Source organism: Formica exsecta, unplaced genomic scaffold (assembly GCF_003651465.1).
Source record: "Formica exsecta isolate Colony F162 unplaced genomic scaffold, ASM365146v1 scaffold1510, whole genome shotgun sequence".
Classification (NCBI taxonomy): domain Eukaryota; kingdom Metazoa; phylum Arthropoda; class Insecta; order Hymenoptera; family Formicidae; genus Formica; species Formica exsecta.
In genome coordinates, this window is record NW_021848836.1 from 171,817 (window position 1) to 187,209 (window position 15,393).

A 15,393-nucleotide genomic window follows, 5' to 3' on the forward strand; every position below is an offset into this window, starting at 1 on the left:
TATATATATACAAAAGTGTACTAACAGGAATACGGAATGTAATGCATGCTTTTCGAGGCTCTTGACTGTTGAATGTTCCACATAACTTCACACTGTCGATGTAAGTGTTTTCTGTGCCTTTATATTTTCCAGTGACATAATTAGTATTATCAGCATCATAATAACTGTCAAATGCATAGATTCAATGAGTTTTTGAAATAAAAAATTGAAGATATATCAAAATTAAAAGAATTACTTACCAATAGTACGGGTCACCCTCTTTGATAGAGGCACCTATAATAGGTAAACCATCAATATCTAATGTTTTCTCGAGTTCAGGTTTATCCGGATTGCGGGCGAAGTAACTCTTCTTATCGTTCAACTCAACAAATTCAGATTTGTAGACCGTACCGTGTCCAAAACCGCGTTCATAAGACGCTTTGTTGATAACCATTGCGTCTTCCATATCGTATCCCTGTGTATTCGATTATCAACGATAAGAAATAGAATAGTGAACAATTCTTGAACCAAATCTTTGATACTAGAAACCAAGTAACACTTACCGTATATGAGATAACAGCAATTATTGCATTGGTACCCATCGCAAAATCATCCATATTAATATTATCATAATGTACTGGCCTAAAGAGAGGCGCGGCGGGCGTTTGTAATCTGTACATTTTTGTTTGCGACTGTTGTTGCCAATTGTAACATGGTGTTCCCATTGTTTGCTTACCCATCTACGAGATCGAGAAAATATTGGTAAATATTTTCATTTGCGTTATTAACATATTTGTAATCTATAGGCCTATAGATGCAATTTAATAGATTTGGAATAGTTTGTGTTCAAATCTCTATGAATGATTACTATTGCATCATTGTTAATTATAAATTATTATTTTTAGTGAAACAATGTTGTATATACTAGCCCAAAAACATTAATTATCTCATTGTAAGTATAAAAAGATTTACCTGACATTGATACATGTTTCTTGGACTCTGATTACAATCTGGCAATGGGATAAGTTTAGCTAAGTTGCTGAAGATGGTTGTCTGACTCACTTCTTGATGAGTCGTTAACTAATAAGAAAGAATAAAGTGTTTTTTTTTCTTATCATTAGATATAAAGACCACAAAAATAATCCAAAAAACATGATGTATATTTACCTCTTCGTAGGCTTCTTCAGGAACCACACAAACATCCATATAAATTTGCTCAAATGTTCCAACAAGTTCAATCTCTTGCACAGCTAGATTTATCACCGGTCTCATCATTCTAGCTGCACTAGTAAATAAGAATAATCCTGGATATTGAGCTGGAACTTTCTTCTTTGGTACAAGTGCAATTTCTAATGTTGATGGTATCTGAAGATAAAATGTTTCATCAATATATATATAATTATATGTAATTATAAATTAAATCATCAGACATTGCACTCTTAACTTACTTCTTGGCCCTTTATCTTAAGCAATCTCAGTCTGTGAACCACTTTATTAATAATCTTATCCTCGATTAAGCCAATCAGTTTTCCATCTAACATGACGTTATATGAATTTTTCCAGTTATCGGCGATAGATAATGGAATCATTCCAAGATCTACCAGTACTGTAGGTATCGCGGCTTTCAATTTTGGATTTGGATGTTTTGTAACGATACAATTCATTGTCAAATGATTGAGCAATCCACATGGAGCACCATCTGGAGTGTGTATTGGACAAATAAATCCTGCGAACAAATAATATAATAATATTATAATTAATATATTTATGTTTTGACTTTATTAATCGAACTATAGTGATTATGATTGTAATTATATTATAATATATAATTGCTGAAAAAAGATTATGAATCATTGCTTGTATTTTTATTTCTAATCATATCTTTTCTCAGCATCTCTAATATTCTCTATTGTTGTAGAAAAACTATAGCAGGATTGTTAATTACCCCATGCATCAGGCAACAATCGTCTAACTTCAGTAGTTCTCATATTTTGGAAGAATGCGCCTCTATGTATCGCACGAAAATGACTCATATAGCGCATCCTGTTGATATTTTCCACAACAATTGTAAGACCAGTGTTTTGCATGAGACCTAGACCGGTGGATGACCTTATGCTTCCAGTGGACAAGAAATACTCCATTTGTGCATCAATGTTGCTCCGAAATTTGGTGACGTTTAACATTTCTTCTAAATAGGTAAGAAGACCAATCACATATATATACTTGGCTTTATTCTCACAAGAGTTCAAATTTACAGATAAAATACTCACGCACGGTTAAGATGTATCTATTACCAGCACTTTTGGCACGTTTGAGTATATGGTATTTGAGACTTGTCAGCCACGACCCTAATTTCTCTTTAAGAACTTGCAGATATAAGTGCCCACCTAGCAAACATTCTTGCATCATTACAGAATCCACACCTTCGACGGCGCATTTGTTGCCAGCAAAAGCGAACAATTTTTTAGTCATGAATACAAGTAAATGAAATTTATCGATAGGTTCATCAAGATGAATGGCGACGCAATGCCTATACATAAATGAGTATATAATGATAAAATTAGAACTTATAATGAATTATACAAGAAAAAAGAAATAGATAATTTAATGAAATGCAAACTCACTTAAGAATGTAATTACAGACATCTATGTCAGTTGCATCTGCAGGCAATTCAGAAAATTTAACTTTGAATATTTTTCCTACATATGCTTTACATTGTTCGTGCCAATGTAAACCTTCTTCATGCAAAGTACGTAACATATTCATAACACTATTACTATAATAGAGGTCATTTTCACATCCAGCAATTAATGTTTTATAAATATATACATCAGTCACATCTATCAAACATTTTATCAGCAATATTAATGGTATATAGTAAGTGGTTTTTTTATGAGTAAAAGTAAATTTTGCAGAACCATCATTCACGTAATGCAGTGTATTGTTCTGTAAAGAATGTATTTATATTATATATATTTATATTTCAATTTATATATTTATATATATACAATCTCTCTCATACATATAAAATACATATGGAAGAGTCCAAAAAATATTTCTGTTCAAGTATACATACAGTGGCAGTGTTATCTTCTTGAACACTTCTCAAAAAAATACCTAAATCGCTAAATTGTTCGCCACGAGTTTTCCAGGTTGGTCTCTTTATAGCAATGGGATAGTTTCGTCTCGTCATTATTAACATGCGTATAAGTCGTTCGATTCCTCTGATTATAAAGTAACCACCCCATTCTTGTTCAAGTTCATTATGAGCAACTAATTCCTTTGGACTCATTTTATTTAAGTGACATCGATTAGACTATAAATATCACATATTTTCATAAATTGTAATTCAACATAAAAATATATAAAATATTAAAACACGAACTATCATAAAAAGATTAATAAGAGCATTCAACATTTAATGGTCAAAAAATGAAAATTGAGAAATCAATTTGTTATTTCTTTTACTCATTTTGGTCATATATATCAATTATTTATTTTTTTGTTTTGTAAAGATTATTTAAAAAGAAAAAGTAAATTTTATCTCATTTTCTTTAAGAAATCTAAATGCAAATGTAAATGCAAGTACAGTCAGTGCAAATATATCAAGACAAAAAAAATTATCTTTTTCTGCTAAAGTTACTGTACTTATGAGTAATAATTTCATCTTTTTCAATGTGTGTATATGTGTGAGAAACCTATTTATTAACAATAATTGTTGATTAATAATTAGTAAGATCCTGGCTTTTATATTTTACCTTGAGCATAATTGGAACTTCTCCTAAATCCTTCTCAAGAATTTCTTGCTCTTCACCATTTATGGACCATCCAAGTCTCACTGTTACTTTACCCTTATAAGTAGCACCTCTTTGACGACATTCTGTTGGATATATTTTATAATTCTTCACACCAATTGTACTAGAAGGTACAGTAGGCTTATAAATTTGTACATCGTCTAGCCAGAGAACTACTTTGTCATCATTAGGAAGAGTTAAATATACTGGTGTACTGTTTTTTATACTTTGAAAAAGACCATCTTCCAGCATGTAATTAAAAGATTCGATATGTGGTGTACCTAAAGATTGCAACAGCTAAAACAAATAGAAAAATTAATTGTCTAGTGTTGTAAATTTTTTGAAGCAATTTATTTCTGTAATGTACACGAATAAAAATCCTGAATAGAATAATAACAATATATTTTTATTTTTTGATATTATAGTATTTATATAATCTTGCTTTAAAAAAAAACTGTAAAATGTTAAATTATAATTTATAAGAAAATAATTTTAATCATATCAGAGAGAGTGTATGGTGTACTGTGTATATGAGTGTGTACACGTGCGTGCATATGATACTATATATATTATCATTTATATTTTTGTATAAAAAAGTATATACTTACACTATTCTGTTTTTCAGATGGTTTACCGAAATCTGGCGACGTGTTCGTTAATTTAGGTTCCAGCAACATATCTGATGTATCCATTGTAAAATATAATTTTTTTATGATTACTCCCCTTTCTACAAAACTTGATTACAAAAATTCTAGCCTCCAAACATGTACTCGGATGAACGCGCACCAGTCCAGTAATGCCAGTTTCGAGATGCTGCCACATCCACAGCGTCTCGAAATTGGTATTACTGGCGCGCATGCGCAGCCTTTTGCGCGCATGCGCGGCCTTTTATGTGCATGCGCGCCCTATGCGCTTTGCCTCACTAAAGTAACTGAAATATTAATGGCTGCGGTCGGAAAGATGCTAGAAGTGCTTCGATGCGTTTGATTGACCAATCAGGGCAAAGAGAGTAAAGACTTCTTTATTCTAATTGGTTAATGCAATGCTTCGAAGCATTTCTAGCGTCTTCTCGACCGTAGCCTATATCGAGTAAAAGGAAGTACTATATAACTCCCTCTAAAAGCTGCTTTCAAAAATATATGTAAAAGTTTTAAAAAATGAGTAGGTGCTTTCTATTTAGAGATGATAAACAATATGAAATTATTTTTAGCATATAGATATGTATATTATATTATATAAATGTATTATGCGCACACCATTGCACGCCACTGTACGGTAACCCCTCTCAGGTTTCTGCTGAACGCGCCCAATGCTTCTTCGAAGTATTCCATTCCTATATATAGCTTCTTCACGACCGCAGCCATAATCATATGTAATAAACTTATTCGATGCCTTTCAATGTGTTAAAACAAAAATTCGAAAAATAAAAATATTATTCAATATATTTTTATTAAAATTTAAAAAATGAACGGATTAAATTAAACATATACATTTATTCATTGCGCTCGATTAAAACATTAACCTAAAACGATAAAAACGAATACTTGTATATGTTTATGTTGAATGCATAACCATGTCGAATCCAGATAAAAAATCTAACGAACGATATCGACAATTGGAAGAAATACAAGGCGCTGAATTAAACGTTTGCGCTCAGACTACGTCGAGTTGTCATACGAGTTTTGAAAATGGTACTGAACGATCGATGGAACTTTCTTCTGTTGTCGTTATACCAGATGGTATGTTATATTAAGTTATAAACAGCATAAAAGTGTATATAATAGATTATAGTGATTATTTATTAATTAATTATATCTCTCTTAATTGTACAGAAAAAGATTTGCCTAACTTTAATGTGTGTAACGATGAAGAAAATCTATCCTGTATAAATATTTCATATCGCATGAGATAACACTGGGGAATCTGGTTTCACTAATAACTATCTTAAGTTGTACTGATAACACAGGATATTGTCTCTAACAACAGTATATGTTAGAAATGCATGCACACAAGGAAATAGGTCTGTATATTTTCCATAAATCTTATGCAGTAATTAAATAAAATATTGTATAATGTTTAAAGAATTTCTATACGTATTATGTGAACGTAAAGTAATATAAGAAAAGATATGAATGTGAAGTAATATAATTGATTTATGATAATTAAGTTATATAAATATTTTATTCACAGATACATTCACTGTGGTACAAGCTATCAATACGTTAGGGTTTGGAAAATTTCAAGTAAAATTGTCTTTATTCACGGGTCTTTGCTGGATGGTAGATAGTATGGAGATTACAATACTAAGTATCCTAAGTCCATCCTTACATTGTGACTGGGGCATTTCTAGATATCAGCAAGCATTGACCACAACAGTAATTGTTATAAATTTAATAATTATTCTTGTATATGTATATATACAGCAATTAAAATTTATTATTTTGGAAATCAAATTTTTAGGTGGTCTTTCTTGGCATGATGCTAAGCTCTACTTTCTGGAATAATTTGAGTGACAGATACGGTCGTAAACAAGCTTTAACTTTGTGTGCAGTGCTATTATCTTATTACGCATTTCTAAGCTCATTTGCACCAAACTTTCTCTGGATTCTATTGCTTAGAGGAGTTGTAGGATTTGCTATTGGTTGTGTACCACAATCGTAAGTATTTGGTAAGTTTCTTAAGAACAAGCAACTTGTTTGCTTTGCAGTATGTTATTATCACTGATACACCTTTTTCTCTACAGAGTGACATTATATGCAGAGTTTTTGCCAGCAAAGCAACGAGGAAGATGCGTTATTTTACTGGATGTGAGTTCATATCATGAATTTATAAGGAGAAGAAGGGGATTAAAGTTATTTATTAAATATATTATCTCGTTATAATAAAAATTTACATTGCAGTGTTTTTGGGCTCTCGGGGCTTGTTTTGAAGTGGCAATTGCATTGATCATTATGCCCAATCTTGGATGGAGATGGCTTCTTATATTATCATCCATCCCATTATTTATATTTGCTGTAATATCGCCGGTATGTATAGATTTATAAATATTTTCAATGTATATTATACATATATATTAATTTGTCTTAGGAAATTTGATAAATTCCTTAGTAATTGTTTAAAAATGTGGATTATATCAAATAGTGATACAAATTTGCAGTGGCTACCAGAATCTACAATATTCGATATGACAACTGGGAAAACAGATCGTGCAGTTTCGACATTGGAACGTGTAGCTAGAGAAAATAAAAAATCATTGCCTATAGGAAGATTAGTTATGGATCGATTTTATCAAGCTCATCATGGTCAATTAAAGGATGTTTTAAGTAAAGAAATGTGCAAAACATCTGCTTTACTCTGGCTTGTATGGTAAATACAAATTATAATGTACAAAGATAAGAAATATTTTTTAATTTTACTAGATAGGCATATATATTATTTGTTGCATTAACTTTTTTCAGGATGATTACAGCATTTTGTTATTATGGAGTGGTGTTAATGACTACTGAACTTTTTCATACGTCCTCAGAGCAATGTGGCACACAGGACACTAACAAAGATGAGAATACGTGCCAACTTGATTGTCGATTACAGCGTGGCGACTATATTGATTTACTTTGGACAACATTGGCAGAGTTTCCCGGCATTTTCTCCACCGTCTTTGCGATCGAGAGAATAGGCAGGCGAAAAACAATGGCCTGTCAATTAGTAATGTTTGCTATGGTGATTTGCTTCTTGAGTAGGACCTGCTTATTAAGCAGAGCAGCGTTGACTATCGCCATTTTTCTAGCCAGAGGTTTAATCGCAGGTGTATTTCAAGCCGCATACGTGTACACACCAGAAGTATATCCCACGCATTTACGAAGCATAGGTGTAAGCGCATGCAGTGCCATGGCGCGAATCGGTGCTATGGTCACTCCTTACATAGCGCAAGTATTTCTACAATGGTCCATCACGGGAGCTATGGCCATTTATGCAGCAACCGCATTGTGCGCTGCAATTGCTACACTTGCGCTTCCTGTAGAAACAAAAAATCAACAATCAAATGAAACATGTCAAGAAAACAAATAGACAATTTTTATAATGTATTTTAGTAAATTGACCAAAATTTGTTTTATTGCACATGTTATTTAGGACACTTATTTTTCTTATTACATGTTACAATATATAACAGTTACATATACAATCAACTTTTGACTAAGAATTCACATACACATACACATATATTTTAATTGTATTCATGTTTGATCATATATGCAAATTATTATGTTCACATTTATTATTTAATTTACACAATTTTATATACGATTGTTGATATGTTCACATTTATTATTTAATTAAACGGATATATTTTTATCATAAGTTATGTACAATATACATATATTTGATGTATTTATTATAGTGTGTATAATGTTAACAAAGGAGATTTTTAGTTGCAAAGATTTATGATTAGAATGTTAATCACGGGTTGCAAAATATACAAAGACTGATATGCAATTTTCAAAAAAAGTGCCAAAAGTATTGGTCGTAAAGTATTAATCGCGTATTGTTCTCTTGGTTTTTTCATCTATATAATCTTATTTTCATCGTAAAGATTATATAAGAAACTGAAAAAGACAGAAATTTCTCCAGAATATTTTTTTGTATATTTGAAAAGAGAGATATGTATATTTTTTGTATATGAAAATTTAATATTAATTTTCATTACTTGTATAACGAATACAACAAATAAAATTATTTTATAATATTCAAAATGTGTGATATCCTACTTTTCGCATGCATTAATGATGTATACAAAATAAGATAATTCGAACATCGACGAGATACTATATAATATTAAAGGTCGTCAGCCCTGTTTAAAACACGCGTCAACTATTCCACCTCCGCTCGTGACCCCCAATGACGATCCTTTATGTCTTTCTTGATCTTGGGGTAAATTTTTGTGACCATCAAGTGAACCCGGAGGTAATTGAAGGATGTTGATATTACCGGTCGTTTTGACTGCATTAAAGATAATTACACAAATTATTTAATTCATACAGTTCTTTTAGTTCATCCAGTTATTGTTTTATTATCTAAAATATTAACAAGGTATCATTAAAGATCGATAGTCTTATGGGACTTAACGTGACTGGAAGAAAACTCGCTGCGTGCTACTGTGGGTATATATTAAGTAAATCTTTTGCTTGATATGCTTAAAATGTTTATTTTGTTGTTCTTGAGCCAGTTACATAAAAGATCTATACATTTTCAATAATAAAACTTTAATATTATTAAAACTGGATAAACTAAAATAACGTGCAATGAATTTTTTTCCAATCAGGTTAAATCCCATAAATACTATCCGTCTTTATAATATATATATGATATCTCGTCGGTGTCTGTTTTATTATAAATACATTAATTTTATTAAATGTATAATTTTGTGAATCAAAAATGCGGAGAAATATTATGGATTTATTAATGTTTTATTGACTGTGCGTGATGTTGTCATTTTAGTATATATTAGCCAGCGATAATAAAAATTATTATTGAAGTATTTTTATGTATTTGAAAACGTGAATAAAATAAAATTAATTTTCTTAATAATTTTTTCCTAATTTTAAATATGTGTTGATGAAGATATTTATACAATAAATTGCTTTCACTTTTGGACAAAATTATCAAAGATTTTAATAAGCAATATATCAAATTATTTAACTTTTAATTTATATAGCTTCTTATTATTAATTAATTTAATTAAATATATTATGTGTGAATTGTATGTGCATATGATGACGTGGTGTTTCCTCAGTGTTTTGCATATATATATAATTTATTAACGCTGTCCGCGTATGTACTAGAATAACAAAACATCATGTGCAGCTAATAAAATGTTAATAAATCCATAATATTTCTTCGCAATTTTGATCCACAATTATTTGGATTTAGCATCTAGCACGGACACGAACCAACGCGCCCCTGCTCATAGACCACGTGATACGTGACCACGTGACTGTTATTTCATTGGGCTGCGTTCAGAAACATATTATCTGTGTGCACACGAGCGTCGTTCTATCTTTGTTCAACTTTTAGTAAACACTCAGTTATGGTCTTGTCAACACTCGACGTTGATTTGTTGGTTCTAAAAGTAAGCGCCAATCACGTTCGATTGCTACTGAACGGTTTTCTCTACTAATCGCGGCCAATGTGATTTCCGAACGCAGCCTTGGAGTAGAAAACAGATCAAAAATCAGCATCAGCATCAGCTGTCGCTGTTGTTCTCTCCTATTATTTTTGCACTGTCTCTTGTGTTATAATAATTGTCTTTTTGTATACATTCATAAGAATGTATATATAAAAAAATATAAAATATAATCAATTTTAAGCAAAATTGATAGAAATATTTAATATCCACTGTTTAAAATGGTAAGTGCTAGCAAAAATTGAAACGTTTCAGGAGGTTAAGCAAAGGTTAGTCACGCGTGAGTCCTTATATGGTAATATGACTGTAGGCAAAAAGACGCTTCATCTCTATTTAGATTTTTAAATAAAATGTGTCATAACATAGTAAACAAATTCAGATATATTTTATATTATTCGTTAGGTGACTTCAGGTTTATTTTTCTATTTTAGCAAGATCCAAATGAAGATACCGAATGGAATGATATTCTCAGAAGGAAGGGTATTATACCTGAAAAGAAGAAAGAGCAAGAAGTTACTGAAGATCAAATAGTAAATCTCTTGGAGAGTACTATAGACGAAAAAACAGGACGCGGTAATTGTTTCTTAATTTCCAAAAAAATTATATTACTTTTTAAATAGTTTTTATCAATATATTATTATTTGATTATAGTTTCTAACAATTTAGAAGAAAAAACTTTGGACGAGTTAGATGAACTGGAAGACGAAGAGGATGAACGGATTCTGGAGGAATATCGGCAAAAGAGGATAGCAGAGCTGAAGGAATTAGCAAACAAATCTAAATATGGAGAAGTACGAGAAATATCTGCGGAAGATTATGTTCACGAAATTAATAAAGCTGGAGAGGATGTATGGGTTGTTCTACATCTTTATAAATCTGGGTATGCAAGAACAACAACTTTCACAACAAACATTATAGAGTGAGAATATTAATTGAATATGTTTTTCATATAGCATTCCACTCTGTACTTTAGTCAATCAGTACCTTACCAGTTTAGTAAGAAAATTTCCTACCACAAAGTTTTTGAAAAGTATCTCTACCACATGTATTCCCAACTGGCCTGACAGCAATCTTCCTACAATATTCATTTATCATAATGGAAATATGATGAAACAAATTATTGGACCACTTGAATTCCGTGGCATGAAATTGTCTGAAGAAGGTGATATATCTAAAATAATCTAAAATAATAAAGAAGATAATATTCAAAATGATAGATAATAATGATAGATAAAATGAAAGATAATATTTAAAATAATTTTGAATCTCTATTTATTGTTCTGTAGAATTAGAATGGATGTTGGGACAAGAAGAGGCAATACCAACAAAAATTACAGAGGACCCTCGACCCAAGGTCAGGGATGTCTTATTCTCAACTTTGAAGAATAAAGATGATGATTTTGAGGATGGTAACGATTGGTAACTTTATATTATGAGATTTGTGTGGCACAAGCGATTATATACATAATAAGTATTATCAGATTAACATTTTATTTATTTTATACATTTACTGTAACATATAAATGAATTCAACATTTGTTAAAGTACTATTTCAAAATTGTTATACCATTTTTTTGCCATTTATTTTAATAAAATATTTAATTACCATGTTATATATCTCACTTTATACATTTATATATGCTAATTTTCCTGAACCATTTACAAGAAATTGATCTATTTATTAATAGAATAATATACATAATTTAAATTTAAAAGTTAAAACACATTACATTAGCAATATAAATGATTTATTATTTTCTAGAACCAACAAACTCTAAAATATTTTCAATTCAGCTGTATCTCTTAATAATATATATATAAATATAGATGAAATATACATGTGCATAACAATCTCAGTCATTGCTTTTAACTCACAAATTTTAACACATGTTTAGTTTCATATTATTTTGTCAATCAAACTTTCTTTGTTTATATTATAAAGTGTTATGATTGGGTAATCTTGGTTTGGTTAATTCACGTAGTATGTCACGTCAGTATGATGGCTCTCAAATCGCGGAAAGATACATAATTTATAAAGAAAAAAAAAAAGATAATTAGTAATGTATGTAAAGATTAGCATTCACGTTATAAGTTGTCTATATGAATCCTATACTGATTATAAGTTATTACCAAAGGGAGCAACAAGAATGAATATATTAATGCCAACAGCTTGAAAAAGGACGCGAAGGTATGAAGTTTGGGAACCCCTGATCTAATGCTAGTCTTACACTTTGGATGCAAGTGGAAAGCATTACAAAATTTCCAAAGCTCCTTCACGGCAGACCTATATTTTTTTCGTATATATATATATATATATAGAAATCTGTTTATGTACGGATCCGATTGGAAACGTATATTTTATCGACGCCACAGAGTCAATGGGATGAATATATCGAATGTTTAGAAAAAGGACCGTAGTCGGGCGATAGTGTTTACAGTAGGATATCTTTTTTCTATGCCGGGCGATTATCGCTCTCAAGGACTTCTCAAGTTTCTTTTTCTGTTTAGCGACGAAGACGCGCTCTTTTGCGCGTCGAATCGCCGCTTGCCTTGCTTTAGTCACTTTAGTCTTGCACGAGCAAGCGACGAATTCATTGTAGAATGTAGATACATATTATATCTGCATTGTGATAGTTATACCGATGTGGGATCTCTTGAAGAATAAGACGTGAAAGATAGCTCTCTGTGTCCATGGAATGTGAGTCTGACATTAACATTATTTCTAATAATTAAATTGACATCTGTAAATATTATTAATCGACGATTAGTGTGTGTATATGTATGCAGAGTTTCTTAGAATAAACAATAATATATAAAGACATGTATTTTCACCTCGTATTTAATATAGTTGTTTATTCTATCCGAAAGAAAAGAGAAAAAACGACGATTATCTCGTGTTTTGTTGCTTATTACTTTTATTAACATTTTAAGTGATAAACGATTTTTTTAGTCACATATATCCCGAGTTTTATTGCGCGCACTTGATAAAGATTTTGTGTAACAAATATTTAATTAGAAGAAACTTTACAAGGATTGAGTGAGGCCTGATTTCTTCATAATAATAATTTTTGATTTTATTATAATTGATTTTTTGCATTTTTTCTAAGCTTGAGAAAGAAACAAATGATCAAATCTATTTGTTTTATTTGTACTTGCTTTTGTATTCTATTTTGAAAACAAAATAGAAAATATAATTAAAAGGGATTTTATGGTTAAAATCAATACTTAAATAAGACACATAAATATGTATGTGTGATGTTTCTCAATTATAGAATTCAAGATATAGAAATATTAAAACCTAAAATTTAAATATTTACATTTCCTGTCATAAATTATAAATTTCATGAATCTACATATTTTTACTGTATATATATATAAAATGATGTTTCAGATTATTTGTGTGTCAACATTATCATTATTTATGCCCAGATAATCAATATTATATTAAACATGTGACATATATGTTTAATTTGATTTTTATGATGTTATATTGACACTTATTACTATTTTACATAAGAGACAAAAACTAGTTTTATTATTATTTATATTATAAAGATTCTTTTTACCTAAATGAAAGCAAAAATATATATAGTAAATGTTCTTTCAAATGCTAATTAAATACTTAATTTCATTCCTTTAATTATATAATGTAATCATGGATTTAATAATTAATTAGTAATAAACAATTTTGCATGCAACTTTCTTCTATATCTATAATATAGTTTAATTGATAGGCATATATTTATTATAAAAATGTTTGCGCCAATTGTTTTTTATTTATTGATTAAAGGTTTATATATATCAAAGCAGAGTATGCAGGCACAGAGTTGCAATATTGAAAGAAGTATGAAGGATGCTGAAATATCTTTGCTTTCTATGGAATCTTCTAAACCTATTTTTGTTGAGGATCTGAATATATTAAAAGAAGAAATTATTGCAAACCAAACTGCATTGCACAGTACACAACCTATACGGAATTTACCTAATATCTTAAGAAATAATAATACAAAAATATATAAAAATAATAAAGCACTTATGTTAGATAAGGTTGATACTTGCTTATTAACAAAAGATATAGATACTTCTTTTGAGCTAAATACAATATTATCTAGCATTGATTTAGAAATGGAAACTAGTTATAGTAAAATTGCATCAGCAAAATCACATCATCAAAGGAAACAAGTACACAATCCATTGGATCTATCATATGATATACCTGATTGGAATAATAATAAAGATAAAAGCATGTTACAAAAAGTTAATCAATTAAATACATTGCATATTCCATTAAACTATAAAAAGAATGCATCATTGAAGAGATCAAAAAATAATAAGCAGGAAGGAAATTTGTGTAACAAGAAATCAAGAAAATTAATAGGACGCAAATCTAGTTGCAGAACAAAAAATAAGTTATATAAAAAATTAGACTTTGATACTGATGGATTAACCACTATTTCACAAGGAAATATGAAAGAAAACATTGCAGTGCAAGATGTTAATAATTTTTCCAGTAACATTATACTTACTCAATCCATCTGTGAATCGAATACTTCAAACTATATAAACGATTTAGATGATGTTGAAGCAAAATCAGTGGAACCGTCTAATATTCTTTACTGTAACAATGAGAATTACAATTTTGAGAAAAAGTATGACATAAATTGTAATCCTATTATTTCTGGTAATTCAACAGAGTTCGATATAATGCAGAATGAAAACGTTTTCCAAACAAATCATACAAATTATAAGTTTCCAATAATGATAAATGATTTAAAAGAAGACTTGATAGATAGAGACACTGCTTCAAATTTTTTATTGAACCCTGAAGTATTGTATACTTGTACTTGTGCAAATTGTATGTCGCATGACAAAGATATTATATTTTATGAAGAGCCAGTTTCAACCTCTATAAATAGTGACAAGGAAACAGAACTTTTTACGTATGATTTTTATAGTGGTGATTATTATCGTGATATACTTGGTGATATTTGGTTGGAAGAATTAGACAAGAAAAGTCTTTGTTACGAAAAGCTTGAAGAGACACATATAAAGAAAAATGTATGTACTAGCAACGATAGCATAGCAGAAATAGTTGAAAGCAATGCAAATATTTCATCAATGGAACAAAATAAATCACAAAATTTACAATCTTATCATATTGATAAAGTAAAAGATATTTGTGTAGAATCATATTCAGGACTTGTTACACATCCTAATGGACCAATACATTTTTTTGAATCTTTAGAAAATATAAACATTTTTGATGAAATGGATTACCTGAATTTAGAAAACAATTTAACAAAAGAAAGCAAAGTAATTTCTCAAGATGAATCACTCATTCAAACTGCAATCTCAGCTGATATATCTATGTCCAAATCCAAAGAAATGTTACATGAAAACAAAGAAGGTAAATAAAGAAAAATAAAAAATATATAATT

At 29.9% G+C, this 15,393-nt stretch overlaps 3 protein-coding genes across 5 annotated transcripts in view; 2 read left to right on the forward strand and 1 right to left on the reverse strand.

Moving 5' to 3' along the window:
• LOC115232936 (DNA-directed RNA polymerase I subunit RPA2) overlaps positions 1-4,605 on the reverse strand; it is a 7,379-nt gene extending 2,774 nt beyond the window's left edge. The window contains exons 1-12 of the mRNA XM_029803116.1: positions 4,383-4,605; positions 3,739-4,071; positions 3,057-3,296; positions 2,604-2,926; positions 2,250-2,509; positions 1,925-2,167; positions 1,428-1,705; positions 1,147-1,344; positions 952-1,059; positions 543-719; positions 240-454; positions 26-164 (exon numbers count right to left, since the gene is read on the reverse strand). Of these exons, the coding sequence (XP_029658976.1) occupies positions 26-164; positions 240-454; positions 543-719; positions 952-1,059; positions 1,147-1,344; positions 1,428-1,705; positions 1,925-2,167; positions 2,250-2,509; positions 2,604-2,926; positions 3,057-3,296; positions 3,739-4,071; positions 4,383-4,466 (2,598 nt within the window). The 5' untranslated portion in view covers positions 4,467-4,605. The remainder of the gene's footprint in view (positions 1-25; positions 165-239; positions 455-542; positions 720-951; positions 1,060-1,146; positions 1,345-1,427; positions 1,706-1,924; positions 2,168-2,249; positions 2,510-2,603; positions 2,927-3,056; positions 3,297-3,738; positions 4,072-4,382) is intronic.
• A 527-nt stretch (positions 4,606-5,132) lies between these two features.
• LOC115232940 (viral IAP-associated factor homolog) lies at positions 5,133-11,565 on the forward strand. 2 transcript variants are annotated; one of them, XM_029803125.1, is made up of 11 exons: positions 5,133-5,513; positions 5,965-6,149; positions 6,235-6,431; positions 6,518-6,581; positions 6,675-6,800; positions 6,932-7,140; positions 7,233-7,791; positions 10,387-10,528; positions 10,607-10,835; positions 10,909-11,117; positions 11,242-11,565. In XM_029803125.1, the coding sequence occupies exons 1-11, from the start codon at positions 5,348-5,350 to the stop codon at positions 11,376-11,378; spliced, it is 2,223 nt and encodes a 740-aa protein (XP_029658985.1). In that variant the 5' UTR covers positions 5,133-5,347; the 3' UTR covers positions 11,379-11,565. The 2 variants fall into 2 exon arrangements, with proteins under 2 accessions (XP_029658985.1, XP_029658984.1); XM_029803124.1 differs by lacking the exons at positions 5,133-5,513; positions 5,965-6,149; positions 6,235-6,431; ... (2 more) ...; positions 6,932-7,140; positions 7,233-7,791 and adding an exon at positions 9,975-10,179.
• Positions 11,566-11,838: 273 nt separating this feature from the next.
• Positions 11,839-15,393, forward strand: part of LOC115232937 — a 4,183-nt gene continuing 628 nt past the window's right edge. The window contains exons 1-3 of one of the 2 annotated variants that reach the window (XM_029803119.1): positions 11,839-12,392; positions 12,464-12,653; positions 13,746-15,362. In XM_029803119.1, coding sequence (XP_029658979.1) covers positions 12,647-12,653; positions 13,746-15,362 — 1,624 coding nt within the window. In that variant the 5' untranslated portion in view covers positions 11,839-12,392; positions 12,464-12,646. Of the gene's footprint in view, positions 12,654-13,745; positions 15,363-15,393 lie in introns of both variants that reach the window. The other variant, XM_029803117.1, reaches the window with a different exon arrangement.